Consider the following 27,324-nt stretch of genomic DNA (forward strand, 5'->3'; position numbering starts at 1 on the left):
AAAGATTTAGAACAGCGCTAACAAGCTCTATTGGAAAGAGCTTGTAGGTGCTGCACTCCATGGCAAGGAGATATGCCACTTCTGATAGACTGCAAAGAAGGCCGATAACCTTAGACCAAAAAAATGTAAAATTTAGAATTTCTTTCTGCTTAACCCCTTTCTGACCTCGGACGGGATAGTACGTCCGAGGTCAGAAGCCCCTCTTTGATGCGGGCTCGGGCTGTTTTGAACAGCTGACATGTGCCCGTAATAGGCGCGGGCAGAATCGTGATGTGCCCGTGCCTATTAACTAGTTAAATGCTGCTGTCAAACGCAGACAGCGGCATTTAACTATTGCTTCCGGCCGGGCGGCCGGAAATGATCGCATCGCCAACCCCGTCACATGATCGGAGGTCGGCGATGCTTGTACATTGTAACCATAGAGGTCCTTGAGACCTCTATGGTTACTGATCCCCGCCAGCTGTGAGCGCCACCCTGTGGTTGGCGCTCACAGCACACCTGATTTTCTGCTACATAGCAGCGAACATAAGATCGCTGCTATGTAGCAGAGCCGATCGTGCTGTGCCTGCTTCTAGCCTCCCATGGAGGCTATTGAAGCATGGCAAAAGTAAAAAAAAAAAGTAAAAAAAAAATGTGAAAAAAATTTAAAAAATATAAAAGTTTAAATCACCCCCCTTTCGCCCCAATCAAAATAAATCAATAAAAAAACCCTACACATATTTGGTATCACCGCGTTCAGAATCACCCGATCTATCAATAAAAAAAGCATTAACCTGATCGCTAAACAGCGTAGTGAGAAAAAAATTCAAAACGCCAGAATTACGTTTTTTGGTCGCCGCGACAATGAATTAAAATGCAATAACGGGCAATCAAAAGAACGTATCTGTACCAAAATGCTATCATTAAAAACACCAGCTCGGCACGCAAAAAATAAGCCCTCACCCGACCCCAGATCACGAAAAATGGAGATGCTACGAGTATCGGAAAATGGCGCAATTTATTTTTTTTTTAGCAAAGTTTGGAATTTTTTTTCACCACTTAGATAAAAAAAAAACCTAGACATGTTAGGTGTCTATGGACTCGTACTGACCTGGAAAATCATAATGTCAGGTCAGTTTTAGCATTTAGTGAACCTAGCAAAAAAGCCAAGCAAAAAACAAGTGTGGGATTGCACTTTTTTTTGCAATTTCACCGCACTTGGAATTTTTTTCCCGTTTTCTAGTACACAACATGGTAAAACCAATGATGTCTTTCAAAGGTACAACTCGTCCCGCCAAAAATAAGCCTTCACATGGCCAAATTGACGGAAAAATAAAAAAGTTATGGCTCTGGGAAGGAGGGGAGCGAAAAACGATCACGGAAAAACGGAAAATCCCAAGGTCATGAAGGGGTTAAAGATATTTTCCACTAATAGGACAACCGCTTCTCAATCCCCATTTTAAAAATGAACTACGTTGACGTTTCTATAATTCATTCAGAGAACTATGAAGCAAGAAAGTGACAGAGTGGTATACAAAAAGCCAAGTTTTCACTTCCTGGTGATTTCCATGGTAAAGATATTTTCTAAAGCACAACTATGGTCCAAATCGAACAGTCGAAAAATGCTTGTCAGTCAACCAACAATCTTGAGCCAACTATTGTGCACTATCAACCAACCCTTGAACTCAATCTTATGAGAATTTGACTGTTGGAATGATCTCTACCTTTAGAAATGCAGAGTAAAGGTTCATGACAGATAAGAAAATTCCACTGCTTGAGCCAAGATGAGGAGCTTATACCCTGACAATAAAAATAAGGCAAGGACAAAATCATGGTTATCTCAAAACACCTGAAAATTGGCCGTAAGCCTTGTCCAAAAAGTCCATAATGACCACCATTAAGACACAAATGTTTCTTATATCACCCATCACTGTTGCTAACATATAACACCATGGGTAATTTGGTTATTTGTATTGTATTATTTATGTTTTCTTGGTTTTTTTGTGGTGATAAAATAACGTTGGCTCTCTTTTCATTCAGGGAACGGGCGTTAAACACGTCACAGCCTGCGGCCTTGCAGCTAACAGTGGGCAATCTGAAACCAGAGGAGACTTACTCTTTCCGTATCGTAGCTTATAATGAATGGGGACCCGGTGAGAGCTCGCAACCAGTCAAGGTGGCTACACAACCCGAATGTAAGTGCATAAGTATCATGTATCATATTCATCTTTTCGATGACTTTCCTCTTGTGTTCCCCTATCGGGTAGGAACTTATAGCATCCTGATGGTGCTGGTTCATGAATAACATTGGTGGGAAGGAGTCTTTAACATCCCAAGAAAGGGCTATAAAAGAATGAGATATTAAATTCACTTGTCCTAGGACCATTCCGACATTTTCCTGCTGCTCCACTTCCTCCTCACGCACTCTCTGAATCTTTGTTTTAGGTTGGGTATATCTTCAAGCACTGACTCAGCTTGACTGCGCCACCCGTGACCTGACGCACAACAGTTATGTCAATAATATGTCTTGACTGTGTGAAGCCAAGTCAGGCCCAGTCAGCACCGGAAGACATTTGATTCAGTCTGAATAAAATTTGATCCTTTTCAAGTATACCTTATTTGAACTCTGAGGTCTCTCCAGACCCCTAAAGGAGAGGAGGAAAGAGGTTAAAAATAATAAGGTGTTACACACCTTTCATAGGCCCTCCTCTCATTTGTCCTGGTGCCGTAACTCCACATCTGCTTCACCGTTTGCTTCAGACTAGTTTTGGACCAGTCTTTTCTTTGGACTTCTCTTTGATCTTCAATTTAGGTCTTCCTGCTAACTAGGCCTCACATGGTCACCAGGGGTGCTAAGGCTAGCATTTCTATACCCACACGATTAGGTTACTGACGTCTTTTGTTCCCCATGTGATCGGGTCTAGTCTTTGCCGGAAGACCTGGATCAAACACTAAAGAGAAGACTAAAAGGAAGTTTCTAAAGAGAAGTTTCTAAAAATAAATGACCAAAGAGTAGACTGAAGAGGGTACTGAAGAGGAGAATGAAGATAATATTGAAGAGAAGAGTGAAGAGAAGACTGAAGAGCATACTGAAGAGGAGACCAAAGAGGAGAGTGAAGAGAAGACTGAGGAGAAGACTGAAGAGAAGACGGAAGAGGGTACTGAAGAGGATAGTGGAGAGGATAGTGAAGAGGAGAGTGAAGAGGAGAGTAAAGAGAAGAGAATAGCGAAGAGATGAGTGAAGAGAAGACTAAAGAGAAGACTGAAGAGTAGACCATAGAGGAGAATGAAGAGAAGACTGAGGAGAAGACTGAAGAGAAGATGGAAGAGCGTACTGAAGAGGATAGTAGAGAGGATAGTGAAGAGGAGAGTGAAGAGGAGAGTGAAGAGAAGACTGAGAAGACTGAAGAGAAGACGGAAGAGCGTACTGAAGAGGATAGTGAAGAGGAGAGTGAAGAGGAGAGTAAAGAGAAGAGAATAGCAAAGAGATGAGTGAAGAGAAGACTAAAGAGAAGACTGAAGAGGAGACCAAAGAGGAGAATGAAGAGAAGACTGAGGAGAAGACTGAAGAGAAGATGGAATAGCGTACTGAAGAGGATAGTAGAGAGGATAGTGAAGAGGAGAGTGAAGAGGAGAGTGAAGAGGAGAGTAAAGAGAAGAGAATAGCGAAGAGATGAGTGAAGAGAAGACTAAAGAGAAGACTGAAGAGAAGACTGAAGAGGGTACTGGAGAGGGTACTGAAGAGATGACCAAAGCAATGAGAAAAGTGAAGAGAAGACCAAAGAGCAGACTGAAGAGGAGAGCTAATAGAAGACCAAAGAAGAGACAAGAGATAAAACTGAAGAGTAGACCAAAGAGAAGACAAATCCAAAGTGAGTGAGGACCGGGCAGGTAGCTATGAGAAGGGAAGCAAGCCTAGGAAATATGAGCATAACCACAGGGGTCAGCATTGGGCCGTCTTCTTTTTAACATATTTATTAATGACCTTGTAGGGGGCATTCAGAGCAGAATTTCAATATTTGCAGATGACACTAAACTCTGCAGGGTAATCAATACAGAGGAGGACAATTTTATATTACTGGATGATTTATGTAAACTTTTTTTTAGCAAAAGGCCCATTAAGCATTATTGCATTGCCCCAAAATCCAGTTTTTTTTAATCATTTTAAAGGATAAATCTTATAGAGACAAAAAAATCCTTTAAATAAAAATCCCCTCTTATCCTTTTATGAGATTGCTCATTCTAAACTGGGTTTTTTATATCTTCTTCTTTTTTTTCCGTAAAGATGCTCACAATTTAGACGGAAGCTTTTATGTCAGAGCCAAAGATTAAATCTTCCTAAGCTTACCCTTCCTATGATGTATAATTTTACCCGAGACCCATAAGTCGTGATTTTAATCACGGCCGACAGAAAATGCGTGTAATCTTTCTCTACCCCATACAGAGCGCTGAAGAATTATCATTTATTTCTCAATTTTCCCCTTCTTCAAAATGTCAAAAGACGATCGTAATTAAAAAAAAAAAAAAAAAAAGATTTTCTATGTAAATGTTCAATAGTTTGCTCTTAGGATAAAAGTATTAGACGTTGCAATAATCTACATTGATGTCCTTCTATTCACACACAAGAGATTAATTGTGCAGCTCCGTGTGGCGTCCGCCGTGGCTTCACTTTATAGATGTGTAATAACGGTGATTATTAAGGGGAAGAGTAAGGAGCGCAATAAGCTGATAGTGTGTTAACTAAAGAAACAAACCGTTCTTCTATGCGATTAATCCGTCTGATATTCATAGAAACACGGATCTTTTTTCTGTAAATATTGAGCGGCCATAATGAGCTATTACTTAATATAGTCAGAAAGGAAATGTTTAGTAAAACTTGTATAAAAAGTTCATAAAGTTTGTCTACCATTATATAATAGATAGATAGATAGATGGATAATAAATAGATAGATAGATAGATAGATAGATAGATAGATAGATAGATAGATAGATAGATAGATAGATAGATGGATAATAAATAGATAGATAGATAATAGAAGGATGATAGATAATAAATAGATAGATAATGATAATGGATATATAATAGATTGAAAGATAGATAGATAGATAGATAGATAGATAATAGATAATAGATAATAGATAGATAATAGATTTAAGATAGAGAGATGATAGATAGATAGTAGATTGAAATATAGATAGATAGATAGATAGATAGATAGATAGATAGATAGATAGATAGATAATAGAAGGATGATAAATGATAGATAGATAATAGATAGATAGATAATAGATAGATAATAGAAGGATGATAGATAGATAGATAGATAGATAGATAGATAGATAAAAAAGAAGCCAGCAAAGTTTAAAAAAGGAATAAACAGAAACAAATAGACAATTATGAAGAAATGGCCTACATTCATAGCCAACATTTTTGAGAATGACACCAGAATTATATTTTCACATGATCTGCTGCCCTCTGATTTTTATTAGTGTTTGTCTGATGTTTATATCACATACAGAAATATAATTGCAATCATATTATGAGTACCAATAGGTTATATTGACAGAATGAGTTAATGCAGCAAGTCAATATTTGCAGTGTTGCCCCTTCTTCTTCAAGACCTCTGCAATTCTTCCTGGCACGCTCTCAATCAACTTCTGGACCAAATCCTGACTGATAGCAGTCCATTCTTGCATGATCAATGCTTGCATTTTGCCAGAATTTGTTGGTTTTTGTTTGTCCACCCGTCTCTTGATGATTGACCACAAGTTCTCAATGGGATTAAGATCTGGGGAGTTTCCAGGCCATGGACCCAAAATCTCTATGTTTTGTTCCATGTGCCATTTAGTTATCACCTTTGCTTTATGGCAAGGTGCTCCATCATGCTGGAAAAAAAGGCATTGTTGGGCACCAAACTGCTCTTGGACGGTTGGGAGAAGTTGCTCTTGGAGGACATTCTGGTACCATTCTTTATTCATGGCTGTGTTTTTAGGCAAGACTGTGAGTGAGCCGATTCCCTTGGCTGAGAAGCAACCCCACACATGAATGGTTTCAGGATGCTTTACAGTTGGCATGAGACAAGACTGGTGGTAGCGCTCACCTCTTCTTCTCCGAATAAGCTGTTTTCCAGATGTCCCAAACAATCGAAAAGGGGATTCATCAGAGAAAATGACTTTTCCCCAGTCCTCAGCAGTCCACTCCCTGTACCTTTTGAAGAATATCAGTCGGCCCCTGATGTTTTTTCTGGAGAGAAGTGGCTTCTTTGCTGCCCTCCTTGAAACCAGGCCTTGCTCAAAGAGTCTCCGCCTCACAGTGCGTGCAGAAGCACTGACACCAGCCTGCTGCCATTCCTGAGCAAGCTCAGCACTGCTGGTAGTCTGATCCCGCAGCTGAAACAGTTTTAAGATACGGTCCTGGCGCTTGCTGGTCTTTGTTGGGCTCCCTGGAGCCTTTTTGACAACAATGGAAGCTCTCTCCTTGAAGTTCTTGATGATGCGATAGATTGTTGACTGAGGTGCAATCTTTGTAGCTGCGATACTCTTCCCTGTTAGGCCATTTTTGTGCAGTGCAATGATGGCTGCACGTGTTTCTTTAGAGATAACCATGGTTAACTGAAGAGAAACAATGATACCAAGCACCAGCCTCCTTTTAAAGTGTCCAGTGATGTCATTCTTACTTAATCATGACTGATTGATCGCCAGCCCTGTCCTCATCAACACCCACACCTGTGTTAATGCATCAATCACTAAAACGATGTTAGCTGCTCCTTTTAAGGCAGGACTGCAATGATGTTGAAATGTGTTTTGGGGGTTAAAGTTCATTTTCTGGGCAAATATTGACTTTGCAAGTACAGTAATTGCTGTTAAGCTGATCACTCTGACATTCAGGAGTATATGCAAATTGCCATTAGAAAAAATGAAGCAGTAGACTTTGGAAAAATTAATATTTGTTTCATTCTCAAAATTTTTGTCCATGACTGTATGATCTGGGGAAGCTCAAGTTCGTGTTTTTGGTCCACAATCTTTGAAATTTTAGGTAAAACAGATTTAGCAGAGTTGAGTAATTAGTTAGCAACTTATTGTTTCTTTAAAGGGCTATTTGCAGATATTTAGCAAGAGACAGAAATGTCCTTTGCTAATTATCATTATTCCAAAGTTTCACAATCTGAAGAGTCTCTGTAAATATTTACTGTTTCACTGAGTCCCTAAAAATATCATTTGAAAAAGAATGAGATGAGGGAAGAGGAGGGGGACGCAGCTGCAGCTTCTTGTTTGTTTTTGATGTGAGAGGGAAAGAGGAGCAGGAGAAGATATCTGGTTGGTTCGGTGCTGGCACAGCAATATTATCAGTACACTGCAGCCAATTAAAGAAATTGTAATAAATAGTTTTTTTTAATAGTTTTTTTTGTATTTACTATATCTGATATATAGGAAAATAGATAGATAATTGGACTTTGTTTCCAGTAGATATGTACATGGATCAGATACATATTCCTGCAGAGTCCTGACTAGAGATGGGCGGACATCTGGATGTTTCAGCCAAACAGTTACAGAAAGTTCGAGTTCGGGTACCAGAACATGACTCGGACCCGAACCTGGACACCATTCACTTGAATGGGGGGCCCAAACATCCAGTATTTGCCAAGCTATCATGTGCATGACAGCGTGGAAAACACCGCTTCTGATCTGCGGTAAAGTCATCACCACTGGTCAGACAAAGTGAGTGTGCAGCTGTGGTTGGAGGTATAAAGTTTACCTCCGGTCACTGGTATCGGCTGATGGGACTACTGCTCCCTTCAGCAGCTCCTGCTCTCACTGTTATTAGCAGCAGCAGGCATAGACTGATGTGAGCCTTAGTCCCATCAGCCGACACCAATAACCAGACATATACTTTATACCTCCGATCACTGCGGAGTGCTCACTTTGTCGTTTGACATCGTGGGAACCACGGCTCTCTGACCAGCGGTAATGATTTCACCGCCCATCAGAAGCAGTGTTTTCCGCTCTGGCATGCACATGACAGCATGACAAACACCCGGTCTTCGGGGGGCCGAACCCCAACAGTAACACAAACTTCCTGGTGAAGTCCGTTTTTGGTGTCCATGCCCGAACAGTAGGTGTTCGGTACGGACGCCGAACTTTACTGTTCGCTTGCAGTCTCCGGCTCCTTACATTTTGGGTTTGGAGAAACTTTCCTGAGTAACTTTGCTTCTCCGGTGTGGTGCAATCTGCACTTTCACATTAATCACCAGCTGTTCTTTATGTTTTTTGGACAAAAGGTTGATCAATGCCATGATCGATAACATTACCTAAAGCTGTTAAGTCCATCATTACTGGTAATACCGGGCACCGTGATGAGTGTGCAGCAATGCATTGTGGGCCTTTTCATCTTCAGTGATGAAGAAGAAAGGGATTGTTAATGTATCAGCTGGATAATCAGTCAGTGAGGGCGAAAGGGCGAGTGGGCGAGCGGGTGCTTGCTGAAATAGGATTTGGAGGCTGCCTCCGATTCCTCCCTTGTCTGGACCTCGAGGTTTCCAGCTGTTTCCTTGTGATATGCTTCGATTCTGCGGCTCTGCTGGTTTTAGAGCGTGAGGGGGGGGGGGAGTTGGATGGCGGAGGTTCAGGAAAATCTGGAATAATTTCCAATGACGGGCAATCAGCTTCCATAAGCTGCGTCGCCGTATGCCAGTTTGAATATAATATTGTTAGGATGTAGCGGATAAGATGTGCAAAGCCAAAAAATATATATTATTTAAGTTTTGTTATTATTATTATTATTATAGAACCATTTTATTAGTTATATCATTCACTTAAGCAGCGTCTAAAGTATTGAACTCATCACCATTTTCTAAGTAAATCTATTTCTAACGGTGCTCTTGACATGAGACTCTCACTAGATGTCGGTAACAACATATCCAATCCACACAGGCAAAGAAATCAAACCAGAGATGTCCATAAATTATGTGTAATAATGAGAAATAACACAGGGAAGAAGTATTGAACACGCTTACTGAAATGTATTTAATATTTCACACAAAAGCTTTTGTTGTTGATGACAGCTTCATGATTCCTCCTGTATGGAGTGTGAGGTAGTGACCTATGTTACAGCTAGGGGGCGCTGATTGTGCTCTCCAGAATGCGCACAGAGGTGTAGTAAGGCCATGAGGGCATATTGCAGACATGGCTGTAGCTGTGATTAGAATGGAGAAGCAGTGACTGATTAAAAGCCTGTAGTAGAGGGGGAGGGGTGTCACTGTTGGTCTTGGAAACAGACAAAGCAGTCAAGTGCAGAGCACTCCCTGTGTGAGGCAACACAAGGGCACGTGGAACCAAAGGCTGCGATCCGGAGGATACAGCATGCTGTGCACTGCGTGAGTAAAAAAACTTGGTCCTGGAGTGCGGTCGTCCATGGAAACTGGACAAATGGAAGTCCGGCCTGTTTAGGGACTGCAAACTAAAGCTATGTACTATGTATTCTAATGGACTGTGTGAAGTAACACATTAAAGGAACGTTTTGCTTTGAACTTGCTTGGGTCACTGCCGTTTCACTGCGTACAGTGCTACCGCGGCATCACATATGGTGGAAAGAATGCGGGCCGTGGTAATTAAGGCATACCCCAGAGAGTGCTGCAAATAGTTAGGGAAATTAGGCAAGTTAGCAGAGCTTAAGTGGTGTAAAGAGGAGACCCCTAATGTGAGGGGCGATCAGCAGAGTCATGAAGAGACCCCAAAGGTAAGGGGCGATAATTGGGTGCACCAGTGGTCCTATGTAGACTCTCAAGCAAATGACTTTTTGTAGTTGGTGGAGGAATGGCTCCAGCCTGAGTTCTTTTCCCCATTCGAGATGATGGAGTGAATCGTGGCTGACCGGATGGTGAGGGCTCTGCTGGCCACCGTGCAGCATTGGGTTGGGCTAAGGGACCTAGGAAACCTGGAACTGCTGATAGAATTTATTGAGCTGTATAAATCCACTCAGGACGTTGAGCCAGAGCCCGGGCATAGGACAAGTACCTGTTCGGTGACATCTGAGCCCATGGTCTGCGGGGACACTCGCCATGAGTCTGTGTGCCCAGCCAGTTTGTGCCATCACTACGGGCACTGTTGGCAACAAACCACGATTGTTCCAGGTATTCGTGAACCGGTGCCGAACAGAGACTCTTCAGGACACAGAGAGTAAACTCTGATCCATAGGTCCCTTGTTGCCGGGGACAACACCAAAGGACAGAAAGTGGAGGTGATGGGTATCCACGGGGAAATCCAGAAGTACCCAACCACGGAGGCTGATTTTTCTACACCATGTGGGGACATTAAACATGTGGTAGGAGTGGCAAAGACCCTTCCATGTGGGACTGTGTTGAGGAGAGACTTGCCCCTGTTTTGGTCCCTGTAGGGGACCAAGGTCAACCCTCTCATGGAATATGTTCCGGGTTTAGAACCCGAAGATGGTGAGATACCTACCATAGGGGTCACCAACCTAGGGACAGAGTGTAATCCTGATAGGCTCCACTTAGAGGTAATGACAGGAGAAATTGAAAATGTTGTTTCGGGCGTAGAACCCTAAGATGATAAGATGTCTGTCACAGGGGTCGCCAATTAAGGTTAGAGTGTAACCCCGATATGCTCCCTCTAGAGGTTGTGGCACTAGAGGTTGTGGGGACCCCATTGAACCCCGAGCTGAAGGTATTACCTGGTAAGATTGGGACAGCTCAGATCCAGGGTCCCACAAGGAGACGCAGGTTTAAAAAAAGCAGGTATGAGAAGAGCCGGGAGTGTATGGTCGCAGAGGCAATTGGGAATGTGTGCACAAGGAACCCTCTAGCACCGGTTAAATACGGGGCCAGGGGTCGGGGAAAATTAGATAGAGTGCTCACTAGACAGCAGTGTAGGGAGGCTCAGGTTCGGGTGCGACGTAATTCAGACATGTGCTTGGAGTTGCCGGCGCCGTCCGCGGCGTTTCAGTGTGATATAGTCACTGAGGCATGGGTAAGGGTACAGAGGAAACGGTACCAGGGGCCCGAAAGCAGATATTTAGGTGACAGGATGACCCGCAGGTTTGGTGAACCCAAAATAAACAAAGTACAGACCACCCAAAACTGACCCAATTCTACAGTTAAACAGAAAAGAGGGCTTGGCTTCTGCAATGGAGAACGGGGTTTGTGGTCCCGTTATGAAGTGTGGAGGAGAAATGCAAAGGGGAGGGATGCATGTGTCGTTCAATGGTTCTGATCCCTACTTTGGTTTCTTAGTGTAGTGTCAGGTGGGTAGGTCACAGGAGCATGCAGATGCCCTGTCTCGTGCCCATACAGGGTAACAAATGGTCAATCCCACAGGTATGAACAGGGGGGAGGATATGCTAGGCAGTGACCCCAGTTACAGCTAAGGGGCGCTGTTTGTGCTCTCCAGAATGCTCACGGAGGTGTAATAATGCCGTGAGGGCATATTGCAGACACAGGTGTAGCTATAATTAGAATGGTGAAGCAGTGACTGATTACAAGCCCTGTAGTAGAGCGGGATGGGTGTCAGTGTTGGGCTTGGAAGCAGACAGAGCAGTTGTCTGCAGAGCACTCCATGTGTGAGGCAACACAGGGGCATGTGGTACCAAAGGGACTAACACGTGGAACCAAAAGGGCTGTCTTTTCTTTTCCCGGCTGCGATCCAGAGGATACAGCGTGCTGTGCACTGCATGAGTAAAGAGACTTGGCCCCGGTGTGCTGTCACCCAGGTAAACTGGACAAAGGGAAGTCCGGCCTGTTTAGGGACTGCAAACTAAAGCCGTGTACTATGTATTCTAATGGACTGTGTGAAGTGAACACATTAAAGGAATGTTTTGTTTTGAACTTGCTTGGGTCACTGCCTTTTCACTGTGTACGGTGCAACCGCTGCATCACAGGAGAAACTAGTCGCAGGCATTGATCAGGTCTGATTCTTCTGTCTAATATATAGAAAAAAGTATGTCCCCCCTCCACATTCCCTTCCAGGAGATTTTCTGACCTCCTATTCTTCATCCATTAATATGAAGTCTGCCCCTCTGCAGATATAACCGCTCCTGCTCTTCTGGAAAAGATTTCTATAAGTTTTTGGAAATTTTTGCCGCTTCATCCAGGAGATCATTTGTCATGTCAGACCCTGATGTTGAGGTGCTCACGGGCTCACAATCTCCATTATAGGTGTTGGTTGGGGCTAAGGTCCGGGCTCTGTGTTGCCGCTTATCTTCTCCTCCTCCATGTCTGTATGGACCTTGTGCACTGGATACAGTCATGAGGAACATAAAAGGGTCTTCCCCAAACTGTTCCTTCAAAGCTGGCGGATACAATTGTTCACACTGTCTTGAGCCGAAGCATTAAAAAATAATCATTATTTTACTTATTTTTTTAAATTCCCTGTGAAAATAAGCAACTTTATAATATATCTTATTAGAGAAATCCACTTCTTTCTCCTCCTGGACTGATCTGTTATTCATTCACTGGTAAAATGTGTCTTCGGTGAATACAGAATTTCCTGTTACTGAAATAGGAAGTGAGATTATTCTATGGTGAGACTGTAACTGTTATTTCTCAAGAACCTGCACTACAATGTCGGTGTTGGCCTCCAGCTCCTTCCTCCCCCATAAACTTCTAAACCCACCCGCTGTCATCTCCTATCTCAGTAATGGGAAAATCTCTATTCACACAGAGATTGAGAAGGAAAGATCAGTTTAGGAGAGGAACGAAGCAGATTTCTCTGATAGGATACAGTATACAACAAAGTTGTTTCATCTGTAATATTAATTTATTAAATAAAAATTAAATGATAGTTGCTCTTTTAAGATGTCTCTTAAATAAAACTAAGGGCCCAATGCCGACCCCTGATAACAGCCCATAAAATTATCCTCCTCCACCTTCTGTACTGCAGGCACAATGCAGTCAGGGGATAACGTCCTCCTGGAATCACCAAACCCAGACTCCTCCATCAGACGCAAATAGAGAAGTGTGATCTGTCACACTACTCCATCCGACGCTTGGCCTTGTGCTTGGTGATGTAAGGCTGCTTGCAGATGATTGGTCATGAAGCTCCAGACGTGGGCACAGTGTTTGTTCTGATGATAAACCAGAGGAGGTCTGGACTCTGCAGTCATGGGATCAGCAGAGTGATGGTGACCTTTATCTACCTGTGTCTCAGCCGAATACCAATGTCTGGTTTCATGAGATATATATATATATATATATATATATATATATATATATATATACACTATGTAATTGTCTAGGGTCACTTCCGCCTTTCTGTCTGTCTATCTTTCTGTCTGTCTGTTTGTCACGGATATTTATTGGTCGCAGCCTAAGTCATGGAAATCCAAGTCGCTGATTGGTCATGGCAAAACGCCCACGACCATTGCCACGACCAATCAGCGATGGCCATAGTCTGGCAGCAAAATGACTGCTGCTTTACTGCCCTGAAGTCAGCGCTGAGCGCTCACACAGGGTTAATGCTAGTGTTAACGGACCGCGGTGTAACGCACTCCATTAACACAGCTATTAACCCTGTGTGACCCTGAGTGTATGCAGCATCAATAGTAAACAGATCTAATGTTACAAATAATAATAATTAAAAAAAAGGTTATTCTCACCCTCTGACGTGGCGCCCTGTCCTCGGCAGTGCAAGCGGCAGGTTGCGGTGCCAAGGATGCTATGCGAGAAGGACCTGCCGTGACGTCACGGTCATGTGACCGCGACGTCATCACAGGTCCTGCGCTCATACCAACCCTGGGACCTGAAGCTGCCGCGTGCACCGCACACAGGCGCCAGGACTTCAAGGGGCACTCGGAGGGTGAGTATATGTTTATTTTTTACTTTAAGTCTTTTTTAACCAGGCATATAGTGCCTACATTGCTATATACTATGTGGGCTGTGTTACATACTGCGTGGGCTCTGTTATATACTACATCTCTGCTATATACTATGTAGCTGGGCAATATACAACGTGACTGTGCAATATACTACGTGGCTTTGCAATATACTGCGTGCTCTATGTTATATACTACGTAGCTGTGCAATACACTATGTGGCTGTGTCGGTTCTGTTATATACTACGTCGACTGTGCAATATACTACGTGGCTCTGTTATATACTATGTGGCTGTGCAATATACTACGTAGCTATGCAATATACTACGTGCCTCTACAATATACTACGTGGCTATGTTATATACTACGTGGCTCTGCTATATACTACGTCGCTGACCAATATACTACATAGCTGTGCAATACACTACGTGACTGTTATATACTACGTGGCTGTGCAATATGCTACATGCCTGTGCAATATACTACGTGGCTCTACAATATACTACGTGGCTGGGCAATATACTACATGGCTATGTTATATACTACGTGGCTCTGCTATATACTACGTGGCTGATCAATATACTACATACCTGTGCAATACACTACGTGGCTATGTTATATATTACGTGGCTATGTTATATACTACGTGGCTGTGTTACATACTACGTAGCTCTCTTATATACTACGTAGCTATGTTAGATACTATGTTGGTTGTGTTATATACTACGTCACTGTGCAATATAGTACGTAGCCTGTGCTATATACTACCTACATATTCTAGAATACCCGATACGTTAGAATCGGGCCACCATCTAATATTTATATATATATACAGATCAGGGAACGTGCGTTGTTCGTGGAGGATAATTACAATAAATGACCGTAGGCAGGTAGATAATGAGCATCATGTGCGGATATACCTCATTACATAACTGCCGAATGACAAGGGGCTAAATCTTGTCTAACTTTATTAAATCTCTATTTTTCTCTGTCACACTTAATAAAATCTCCAAGTAATAAATGAGCCGGTGTTCACTGTGTGTACAGTCAGGTAGAGAAAACAGAAAATGAGGATGCCGGTATACCGTGGTATAAATAAAGTGTATTATGAATAATAGGCAACTTAAGTGGATAGAAAACAGGATCTACCTTTTATTATTTAGGGAAACAGCTCCACTCTTGGGCAAAGGTTGTGTCTGGTATTGCAACTTAGCATTTTGCATTTGAATACCCCAATACTCTTTAAGAAAAAAAGAGAGCCAGTGCTTGGGTGTGGATATACACCTCGGGCTCAGGAGCTGCTCCATGCACAGCAGGGGTCAGCTGTGTTATACAGCCAGCACCTGCCTCTAGCAGCAACAGGAGATGGCACTGATCACTGCTGTCTAACCACTTAAATATTGTGCTCGTGCAATTACTCCCATGAAAGCAGCCCGTGACTTGTCGTTAACCCCTTAAGGACCAGAGATTTTACATTTTTTTGCATTTTAGAAAGATTGAATGACACCATCCATGTTGGAAAAATCGCAGAGAAAAATACAATCCAGGTTGACGCGTTTCGAAGTACCTGGTTATGAGTAAGAAGTTTCTCTTCGAAACCGGACTACTTTGTATTTTTCTCTGGGATTCTTCCTCTGATGATTATGCCATTTTTTTGCTACATGGTCTTATCTGGCTGAAACCAAATGTTTTAGATTTTATTGAAGTGCTGGACCAACGCCTATCTTCGGTTTGCTCTTACTGTGGAATTGGGATCCTTTGCCCTCACTGAGCCAATTCCAACTCTTTCTTCTATCATTTTAGAGTAGATGCTGTACAATATTCTTAATTTTTTTCGGGGTGACTTAGTCCCCTCAAAATTTCCATTCTGATGTTTTTATTTTTTTCTTTACATTTTTTATCGATTGGACTAATGAATGTTTTGGTAGATCGGAGATTTATGGACATGGCGATACCACATATGTGTAAACAAAATATATATATACTGCTCAAAAAAATAAAGGGAACACTAAAATCCCACATCCTAGATATCACTGAATGAAATATTCCAGTTGTAAATCTTTATTCATTACATACATTCATCACAACTAATATCCACGGAGGTCTGGAGTTGGAATGATGCTCAAAATCAAAGTGGAAAATGAAGTTACAGGCTGATCCAACTTCAATGGAAATGCCTCAAGACAAGGAAATGATGCTCAATAGTGCGTGTGGCCGCCACGTGCCTATATGACCTCCCTACAATGCCTAGTCATGCTCCTGATGAGGCGGCGGGTGGTCTCCGGAGGGATCTCCTCCCAGACCTGGACTAAAGCATCCGCCAACTCTTGAACAGTCTGTGGTGCAACGTGATGTTGATGGATGGTTTGAGACATGATGTCCCAGATGTGTTCAATCGGATTCAGGTCTGGGGAACGGGCGGGCCAGTCCATAGCTTCAATGCCTTCACCTTGCAGGAACTGCTGACACACTCCAGCCACATGAGGTCTGGCATTCTCCTGCATTAGGAGGAACCCAGGGTCAACCGCACCAGCATATGGTCTCACAAGGGGTCTGAGTATCTCATCTCGGTACCTAATGGCAGTCAGGCTACCTCTGGTAAGCACATGGAGGGCTGTGCGGCCCTCCAAAGAAATGCCACCCCACACCATTACTGACCCACTGCCAAAACGGTCATGCTGAAAGATGTTACAGACAGCAGATCCCTCTTCACGGCGTCTCCAGACTCTGTACCATCTGTCACATGTGCTCAGTGTGAACCTGCTTTCATCTGTGAAGAGCACAGGGCGCCAGTGGCGAATTTGCCAATCCTGGTATTCTGTGGCAAATGCCAAGCGTCCTGCACAGTGTTGGGCTGTGAGCACAACCCCCATCTGTGGACGTCGGGCACTCAGACCATCCTCATGGAGTCGGTTTCTAACCGTTTGTGCAGACACATGCACATTTGTGGCCTGCTGGAGGTCATTTTGCAGGGCTCTGGCAGTGCTCCACCTGTTTCTCCTGGCACAAAGGCTGAGGTAGTGGTCCTGCTGCTGGGTTGTTGCCCTCCCACGGCCCCCTCCACATCTCCTGGTGTACTGGCCTGTCTCCTGGTAGCGCCTCCAGCCTCTGAACACTACACTGACAGACACAGCAAACCTTCTTGCCACAGCTCGCACTGATGTGCCATCCTGGATGAGCTGCACTACCTGAGCCACTTGTGTGAGTTGTAGAGTCCGTCTCATTCTACCATGAGTGTGAAAGCACAACCAACATTCAAAAGTGACCAAAACATCAGCCAGAAAGCATTGGTACTGAGATGTGGTGTCTGGTCCCCACCTGCAGAACCACTCCTTTATTGAGTGTGTCTTGATAATTGCCAATAATTTCCATTTGCACAACAGCATGTGAAATTGATTGTCAATCAGTGTCGCTTCCTAAGAGGACAGTTTGATTTCAGAGAAGTTTGATTTACCTCAAGTTATATTCTGTGGTTTAAGTGCTCCCTTTATTTTTTTGAGCAGTGTATATATATTTTTTTAACTATTTTTTATTTTTCCATTTTTTTGGTCCTTTTGAACCTGTGATCATCTGATCGCTTATAATAAATTCTGCAGTTTGCAGTAAAAATCCTGGTTTCCCATGAATGGCAAACCTGTGCTTCATAGGAGCTCCGACATGATAGGCAGGGGGTTTGAATGATCCTCCTTTTAATAATTCAAAAATAAAGAAATAATTATAAAAACGCATTTGGTATTGCTGCATCTGCAAAAGCCAAATCTATCAATATATAAAATTGTTTAACCTTTATAGTAAATATTGTTAAGAGAATAAATAGTATTACCAGAATTGCTGTTTTTCAGTTGCCATACCTCCATACAAAAGTGCAAAAAAAGTGATCCAAACACTATATGTACCACAAAAATGTATTAATACACAATACAGAACACTATGCAAAAAATAAATCCTCACTCAGCTTTATCGACAAAGAAATAGAAATGTTAATGTTCTCACAAAGCTAATATTTTTTTTTTACAAAGTTCTAAATTTTTTAATCATTAAACTATAAAAATACAAATCTATACAAGTCTGGCATCTTTACTGTGTTACTGATCTGCAGAATCTTGTTACTAACTCATTTTCACTTTACAATGAATGCTGTAAAACAGAAACCCAATGTCACGCCGTTTACGGCGATAAAGGGGCAGGACGGCGTACTGGAACCCGCACCTGTCCCTGCCACTATAAGGGGTCCTGGCTTTCCCTTATCTCGGGGGTACCTATGAAGGTTAGGAGGCCCGAGCCGCCAACGCATCCCTGTCTCCTGTGCAGGCCCTATCAGAGACCCCCTCTCCCCCCAAGGGAGGTGGACTGCACCAGTGTATAAATATCACAATTAACAGGTAAACATACAAGGTAAAGGAAAACCACACTTAGCTTAATGCTGCAAGGCACAGCACAGCAGGAAGAAACACCAGATACAACGGACACAGCTGTAGAACAACAGTTCCCAGCTAGCTCCTACTCCTGGCTTGGTCGCTGAAGAATGAACTAACACCCACAGTCAGCTGATGAACCAGGTGACCTCTTAAAGGATGGAGGGAGTGGTCAACACAAACATCAGCTGACACAGCAGCAATGCAGTAACATCAGTGGCCACCGGGGGAGGGGGAAACTGCATTAACCCCCAATGACCAGAAAGGAAAAAAGGTCTAAAACTGAGGCAAACCAAATCTGCCACAAACCCAAAAGGAAATGGCACAATTGTTGTTTGTGTTTTTCACCATTTCATCCAACTTGGAATTTTTACTCAATTTTTCAGTACCGTATATGGTAAAATGAATGGTGTCAAAACTACAAATTGTCTTGCAAAAAATAATGTAGATGGGAATATATAAAGCTTATGGCCTTTGGAAGTTGGAAAAAAATAAAGACTGATTAGAAGTAGTGATGAGCGAAACTTTGAAAATTGGAATTTGCAGATTTTTCCCCCAAAATGTTATTTTTTGATGAATAAATTAGCGTTAATCTCAATACCGGAAAGCTTGTAATTGCTTGGAAATTACAAGTTGGAGAGAAGAGAGAGAGAACCTTGCTGACCATAAGAGCTTACACTCTACAGGAGAGAGAGGACCCCGCTGACTATAAGAGCTTACACTCTACAGGAGAGAGAGGACCCCACTGACCATAAGAGCTTACACTCTACAGGAAAGAGAGGACACCACTGACCATAAGAGCTTACACTCTACAGGAGAGAGAAGAACCCACTGACCATAAGAGCTTACACTCTACAGGAGAGGAAGGACCCCACTGACCATAAGAGCTTACACTCTACAGGAGAGTGAGGACCCCACTGACCATAAGAGCTTACACTCTACAGGAAAGAGAGGACCACGCTGACCATAAGAGCTTACACTCTACAGGAGAGAGAAGAACCCACTGACCATAAGAGCTTACACTCTACAGGAGAGAGAGGACCCCACTGACCATAAGAGCTTACACTCTACAGGAGAGGGAGGACCCCACTGATCATAAGATCTTACACTCTACAGGAGAGAGAGGACCCCACTGACCATAAGAGCTTACACTCTACAGGAGAGAGAGAGGACTCCACTGATCATAAGATCTTACACTCTACAGGAAAGAGAGGACCCTGCTGCCCTTAAGAGCTTACACTGTACAGGGGAGAGAGGACACCGCTGACCATAAGAGCTTACACTCTACAGGAGAGAGAGGACCTCACTGACCATAAGAGCTTACACTCTACAGGAGAGAGAGAACCCCACTGACCATAAGAGCTTATACTTTACAGGAGAGAGAGAGGACCCCACTGACCATAAGAGCTTACTTTCTACAGGAAAAAGAGAGAGGACCACACTCATCATAAGATCTTACACTCTACAGAAGAGAGAGAGAAGACCCCACTGACCATAAGACCTTACACTTTAAAGGAGAGAGAGGACCCAGATGACCATAAGAGCTTACACTCTACAGAAGAGAGAGGACCCCACTGACGATAAGAGCTTACACTCTACAGAAGAGAGAGGACCCCACTGACGATAAGAGCTTACACTCTACAGAAGAGAGAGGACCCCACTAAGCATAAGAACTTACACTATACAGGAGAGAGAGAGAGGACCCTACTGACCATAAGACCTTACACTACACAGGAGAGAGAGAACCCAGATGACCATAAGAGCTTACACTCTACAGGAGAGAGAGAGGACCCCACTGACCATAATAGCTTACACTCTGCAGGAAAAAGAGAGAGGACCACACTCATCATAAGAGCTTACACTCTACAGGAGAGAGAGAGGACCCTGCTGACCATAAGACCTTACACTCTACAGGAGAGAGAGAGAGGACTCCAATGACCATAAGAGCTTACACTATACAGGAGAGAGAGAAAGAGAGGACCCTACTAACCATAAGACCTTACACTTTACGGGAGAAAGAGGACCCCGCTGACCATTAGAGCTTACACTATACAGGAGAGAGAGGACCCCACTGACCACAAGAGTTTGTGCTTTACAGGAGAGAGAGAGAGAGAGGACCCTACTAACCATAAGACCTTACACTTTACAGGAGAGAGAGAGAACTCAGCTAACCAGAAGAGCTTACACTCTACAGGAGAGAGAGGACCACGCTGACCATAAGAGCTTACACTCTACAGGAGATAGAGAACCCCACTGACCCTAAGAGCTTATACTCTACAGGAGAGAGAGGCCACGCTGACCATAAGAGCTTACACTCTACAGGAGAGAGAGAGAAAGGACCCACTGACAATAAGAGCTTACACTCTACAGGAGAGTGAGGACCCCACTGACCATAAGATCTTACACTTTAAAGGAGAGTGCGAGGACCCCGCTATCCATAAAAGTTTACACTCTACAGGAGAGAGCGATGTATCTGCTGACCATAAGATCTTACACTCTGCAGGAGAAAGTGAGGACCCTGATAACCATAAGAGCTCACACTCTACAGGAGAGAGAGAGATGATATTAGCCTGCTCTCTGTTGTTTCAACAATGTGGGAAATGGTGTCTGGCAAGTTTTTATTTTTTTATGCGAATTGCGAATAGAAATTCCAAATGTTCTAATTCACATCAAAACTCAAATTTCAGGAAATTAAACTGGAACTTGATTCTCTGCGAATCGATCCACTTATCTCTAGTTAAAAGGGCTTAAAGAAAGTTGGGTAGATTGAATGAAAAACGCTTACTTATTTGTCAATGCAACGTGTTTCAAGCCCATACCGGGCACTTCGTCAGACACATGTGACATTTTTTTATTTGTCTTCTTGGAAGCATAGTCAAATTTCTCCCTACCTTCTTGGTCATTACAAGCTTCTTTCTTCAGGATAGAAATACTTAATTAAAGGATTTTTAATGAGAAGTATGATATTCCAACTATTTTTTTTTTTGCAAACAATCATAATAAACCAATTCTTCTGGTTTATTTAGTGTTTTGCGCGACATAATCAAAGGGGATTTATCAATTAACACAAAAGATATAATCTCCCGGAGTTTTCTAGCCCGCCACATTCATTCTTAATTGAAGTCATTCTGAAACTTCTGCTCAATAATTTAATGTGGAAATCTATTTGTCTTTCCCTATTTATCTCCAGAGTAGACGGAATCTGCCAAGAAGTTAATGAACTCCTTATCTTTTAAATTCTGAAAATGAAAGAATCTTAATACAAACTGTGACTCAATCATTGGAGAAGTATCGTCCTGATCCAGTAGGCAGATAGGGTACAGTAAATTGCTCTTTATCGGAGGCATTATAAGTAATCTCCTGCCATGAGATTACAGATTTTGTAGGCAAAGCTTTATGGCAAAAATATAACTCCGTAAAATGGGAGGTGTACTCGGAATGCATAATTCCTATGATAAGAGGATATATTTATTTTTGGCGTAAGGAACCAATATTTGATAAAGCAATGTTATATAATATGCAGCAGTATACCAGTACAGCTTAATAAAAAATACAGATAATGCACAATGGTACAAGAACGTAACATAAAATGAATTCATTTGGAGCTAAATAAATTTGGTAAAATTTCTCAAAAAATTTTTGGAATTCTGTGTCGTTTTTTTTTTTTTAGCTGCAAGGAGGACTTAGTAAAGAAATACTATAGTTTGCTCAAATTAGGATCATTTGCTCAAATTCGGCCGGGAAATGTGACATCACTAACGGTAAAAAAAAGTGTAAGAAAGTAAAATTAAAAATTTGCATACTCGCCTTACCCACAATCAATGTAACAGTAAAAAAACAAACAAAAGACAAAACAAAGTTATAATAGACATTATGCTATTACATACTTTTTTCTTAACCTGACTAGAGATCAGCTGATCGATTCATGGAGCTATGAGGTTCATGTCAAACTTTCAGAATTTCATGATTTCATTCGAATTCGAAAATTTTGAGATTCGATTTGCTGTTCGTAAGGTAAAATTTGCCCTGTATTATTTCCCTCACTGCTGAAGCATCAGAGGACACTGTAGGGGCTTACCCATAATGTCCCTCAGCTCTGACATGAGGTGGAACATGCCTTGTATAGCGGTGATCAGTACCTGGGCCATCACAGATCAGTGATTCCCAGTGGAGCAGAGTTGTTTTCCATCTCCATAGTTATTGGGTAAGTGTCTCGCTCTCCTGTAGAGTGCAAGCTCTAATAGTTAGTGGGGTTCTCGCTCTCTCTGTTGTAGTGTGTCTCTTATGGTCAGCAGGGACCTCTTTCTCCTGTAGAATGTAAGTTCTTATGGTCAGCAGGGTCATCTCTTTCCAATAGATTGTAGGCTCTTAAAGCTAACGGGATCCTTTCTTTTGTCTCTAGAGTATAATCTCTTCAGATTTGAAGGTCCTCTCTATCTCTTCTGTAGAGTGTAATCTCTTATGGTCAGCGGGGTCCTCTCGATCCAGTAGAGTGTAAGCTCTTATGGTCACTGGGGTCCTCTCTCTTCTGTCGAGTGTAATCTCTTATGGTCAGTGGGGTCCTCTCGATCCAGTAGAGTGTAAGCTCTTATGGTCAGTGGGGTCCTCTCTCTTCTGTTGAGTGTAATCTCTTATGGTCAGTGGGGTCCTCTCTCTCCTGTAGAGTGTAAGTTATTATGGATATTAGGGTCATCTCTCTTTCTACTGTAGAGTGTAAGCTCTTATGATCACAGGGTCCTCTCTCTCCTCTTGAGAATGTAATCTCTTATGGTCAGTGGGGTCCTCTCACTCCAGTAGAGTGTAAGCTCTTATTGTCATTGGGGTCCACTCTCTCTTTTCCTGTAGAGTCTAAGCTATTATGGATAGTAGGGTCATCTCTATCTCTACTGTAGAGTGCAGGCTCTTATGATCAGCGTGGTCCTCTCTCTCCTCTGGAGGGTGTAATCTCTTATGGTGAGCAGGGTCTTCTCTCTCTTCAATAGATTAAGCTCTTATGGTCAGTGGGGTTCTCTCTCTTTGAAGAGTGTGAGCTTTTATGATAAGTGGGGTTCTCTCTCTTCAGTAGATTAAGCTCTTACGGATAGCGGGGTCCTCTTTCTCTCTCGTAGAGTCTAAGCTCTTGTGGTCAACAGAGTTGTCTCTCTCTACTGTAGATTGTTAGATCTTATAGTCATGGGGTCTTCTTTCTCATGTAGTGAGTGTGTGTAAGCTCTCATGGTTAGTGGGGCCTTCTCTCTCTTATGATAAAGCTCTTTTGATCAGTAGGGTATGCTCTCTCCTGTAAAGTGTAAGGTCTTGTAGTCAGCATGGTCTTCTCTCTTACTCCTGCTCTCCTCTCCCCTACATGTATTTTCTCAACAATTATAATTTTCAAGTATTGAGAGTGACGCAAATGTATTCATCGCATATTTAATTTTTGGGTAAAATTCAACCAAGTTGGTGGAATTCGAATTTCACAACTTCTCTACTTAAGATTACAATTAGGGTTAGATCTAGAAATAGGGTTAGTGTTTGGGCTAGGGTTAAACTGCCTAAAGACTTCATCTAAACCTTTCCATTGAGCGAACTTGTTGTGACACAATCCCAAACCTGAAATATCTGATAAAAGCGAACAGTCAATGTTCACGAAAAATGGCGATAAGATAGACTTTAGGGTTCTCGTACCTTTCGGAAGTCAAGTATTCTTAAACTAAGCCAAGAAGATCAGTCATGCTGAAGCTCATGGTCACCCACTTGTAGGCTCTTCTATATTCTTCACTGCCTGTGTCTTGTGAAAGATAATGACCTGACGCTGTGGTGGAACGATGGATATTTTTGATTGATGGTAATACGAAAACTCACGATAGCTAACAAAGTCTTATGTTGGTGGGAAAATGGAAATTTCCAATGGGAACTAGATTTTCCCGTAAATGGTGGAAGAATCTTGCTCAAATGGGTAATAAACAGAAATACTTAAGTTCACAACGGTACCCAGCTGTTTTTTCTCTCAAAAGAATGAATATTGTACTTCATGCCACAACTGCATCAGCTCGTATTAAAAAATGTGCCATGGACTGTTCAGCGATCGCTTCTCGTTTTCGAGGTTGTGTAAATTGTGTTCGCATTTAAAACAGAGGATGCTTTCTGCTGAAATCAATAGGACAGACTTGTAAAAAGAGTGATGAAAAGGTTATCTTCTTGGGAGTGGAAAACAACAAAATACAAGAGAGAATGGGCGTTTGATTGACTGGGATTTCGCTAATTAGGTTTTGGGGCTTTGGGTTTTTCTTTATTCAATTGTATTAAATGTGGTTGAAAATAATATAAAATATAACGTAATACAAACACAGAAAAAAAATCACTGGGGTAAGAGAGTTGGTTGAAGCAAATTACTACTGTACCTCTCGTCCTTTCACAAGGAAAAAATCACATACGCATTCTGTCAACTAATGGGTGATAAATTTGCCAAGACGATTGTATCTAATGGGAAACATAGTACTTCTCCATTACCTCTTACCACACCTATAGGGAAGTTTCCATAGCATTGATATCCCTATGTACAAATATATAGCTATGATTATGCAAGAATATAACTAGTATAATACTGCTCCTATATACAAGAATATAACTACTATAATACTGCTCCTATGTACAACAATATGACTACTATAATACTGCTTCTATATACAAGAATATAACCACTATAATACTGCCCCCTATGTACAAGAATGTAACTACTATAATACTGCTCCTATGTACAAGAATATAACTGCTATAATACTGCCCCTATGTACAAGAATGTAACTACTATAATACTGCTCCTATGTACAAGAATATAACTGCTATAATACTGCTCCTATGTACAAGAATGTAACTACTATAATACTGCTCCTATGTACAAGAATATAACTACTATAATACTGCCTCCTATGTACAAGAATATAACTACTATAATACTGCCTCCTATGTACAAGAATGTAACTACTTACTATAATACTGCCCCTATGTACAAGAATGTAACTACTATAATACTGCTCCTATGTACAAGAATGTAACTACTATAATACTGCTCCTATGTACAAGAATATAACAGCTATAATACTGCCCCTATGTACAAGAATATAACTACTATAATACTGCCCCCTATGTACAAGAATGTAACTACTATAATACTGCTCCTATGTACAAGAATATAACTACTATAATACTGCTCCTATGTACAAGAATGTAACTACTATAATACTGCTCCTATGTACAAGAATGTAACTACTATAATACTGCTCCTATGTACAAGAATGTAACTACTATAATACTGCCCCTATGTACAAGAATGTAACTACTATAATACTGCTCCTATGTACAAGAATGTAACTACTATAATACTGCTCCTATGTACAAGAATGTAACTACTATAATACTGCTCCTATGTACAAGAATATAACTACTATAATACTGCCCCTATGTACAAGAATATAACTAATATAATACTGCTCCTATGTACAAGAATGTAACTACTATAATACTGCTCCTATGTACAAGAATATAACCACTATAATACTGCCCCCTATGTACAAGAATATAACTACTATAATACTGCTCCTATGTACAAGAATGTAACTACTATAATACTGCTCCTATGTACAAGAATGTAACTACTATAATACTGCTCCTATATACAAGAATATAACTACTATAATACTGCCCCTATGTACAAGAATATAACTAATATAATACTGCCCCTATGTACAAGAATATAACTATTATAATACTGCTCCTATGTACAAGAATATACCTACTATAATACTGCTGCTATGTACAAGAATATAACTACTATAATACTGCTCCTATGTAAAAGAATATAACTACTATAATACTGCCCCTATGTACAAGAATATAACTAATATAATACTGCCCCTATGTACAAGAATATAACTATTATAATACTGCCCCTATGTACAAGAATATAACTACTATAATACTGCTCCTATGTACAACAATATAACTATTATACTACTGCTCCTATGTAAAAGAATGTAACTTCTATAATACTGCTTCTATGTACAAGAATATAACTACTATAATACTGCCACTATGTACAAGAATATAACTACTATAATACTGCTCCAATGTACAAGAATATAACTACTATAATACTGCCCCTATATACAAGAATATAACTACTATAATACTGCTCCTATGTACAAGAATATAACTACTATAATACTGCCCCTATATACAAGAATATAACTACTATAATACTACTCCCTAAGTAAAAGAATATAACTACTATAGTACTGCTCCTATGTACAAGAATATAACTACTATAATACTGCTCCTATGTAAAGGAATATAACTACTATAATACTGCTCCTATGTAAAAGAATATAACTACTATAATACTGCCTCTATGTACAAGAATATAACTACGATAACACTGCTCCTTTGTACAAGAATATAACTACTATAATACTGCTCCTATGTACAAGAATATAACTACTATAATACTGCCCTTATGTACAAGAATATAACTACTATAATACTGCCTCTATATACAAGAATTTAACTACGATAATACTGCTCCTTTGTACAAGAATATAACTACTATAATACTGCTCCTTTGTGAAAGAATATAACTACTATAATACTGCTCCTATATACAAGAGTATAACTACTATAATACTGCTCCTATGTACAAGAATATAACTACTATAATACTGCTCCTATATACAAGAGTATAACTACTATAATACTGCTCCTATGTACAAGAATATAACTACTATAATACTGTTCCTATGTACAAGAATATAGTGATTATAATACTGCTCCTATGTACAAGAATATAACTACTATAATACTGCCCCTATGTAAAGGAATATAACTACTATAATACTGCTCCTATGTACAAGAATATAACTACTGTAATACTGCTCCTATGTACAAGAATATAACTACTATAATACTGCTCCTTTGTACAAGAATATAACTACTATAATACTGCTCCTATGTACAAGAATATAACTACTATAATACTGCTCCTATATACAAGAGTATAACTACTATAATACTGCTCCTATGTACAAGAATATAACTACTATAATACTGTTCCTATATACAAGAGTATAACTA

The 27,324-nt window shown here is 41.2% G+C and overlaps 1 protein-coding gene across 1 annotated transcript in view; it reads left to right on the plus strand.

Annotated features, from left to right (window-relative positions):
- DCC (DCC netrin 1 receptor) overlaps window positions 1-27,324 on the plus strand; it is a 1,008,503-nt gene that overhangs the window by 737,884 nt on the left and 243,295 nt on the right. The window contains exon 9 of the mRNA XM_069745998.1: window positions 2,020-2,174. Coding sequence (XP_069602099.1) covers window positions 2,020-2,174 — 155 coding nt within the window. The remainder of the gene's footprint in view (window positions 1-2,019; window positions 2,175-27,324) is intronic.

The sequence above is a fragment of the Ranitomeya imitator genome, chromosome 1 (assembly GCF_032444005.1).
Source record: "Ranitomeya imitator isolate aRanImi1 chromosome 1, aRanImi1.pri, whole genome shotgun sequence".
NCBI lineage: Eukaryota > Metazoa > Chordata > Amphibia > Anura > Dendrobatidae > Ranitomeya > Ranitomeya imitator.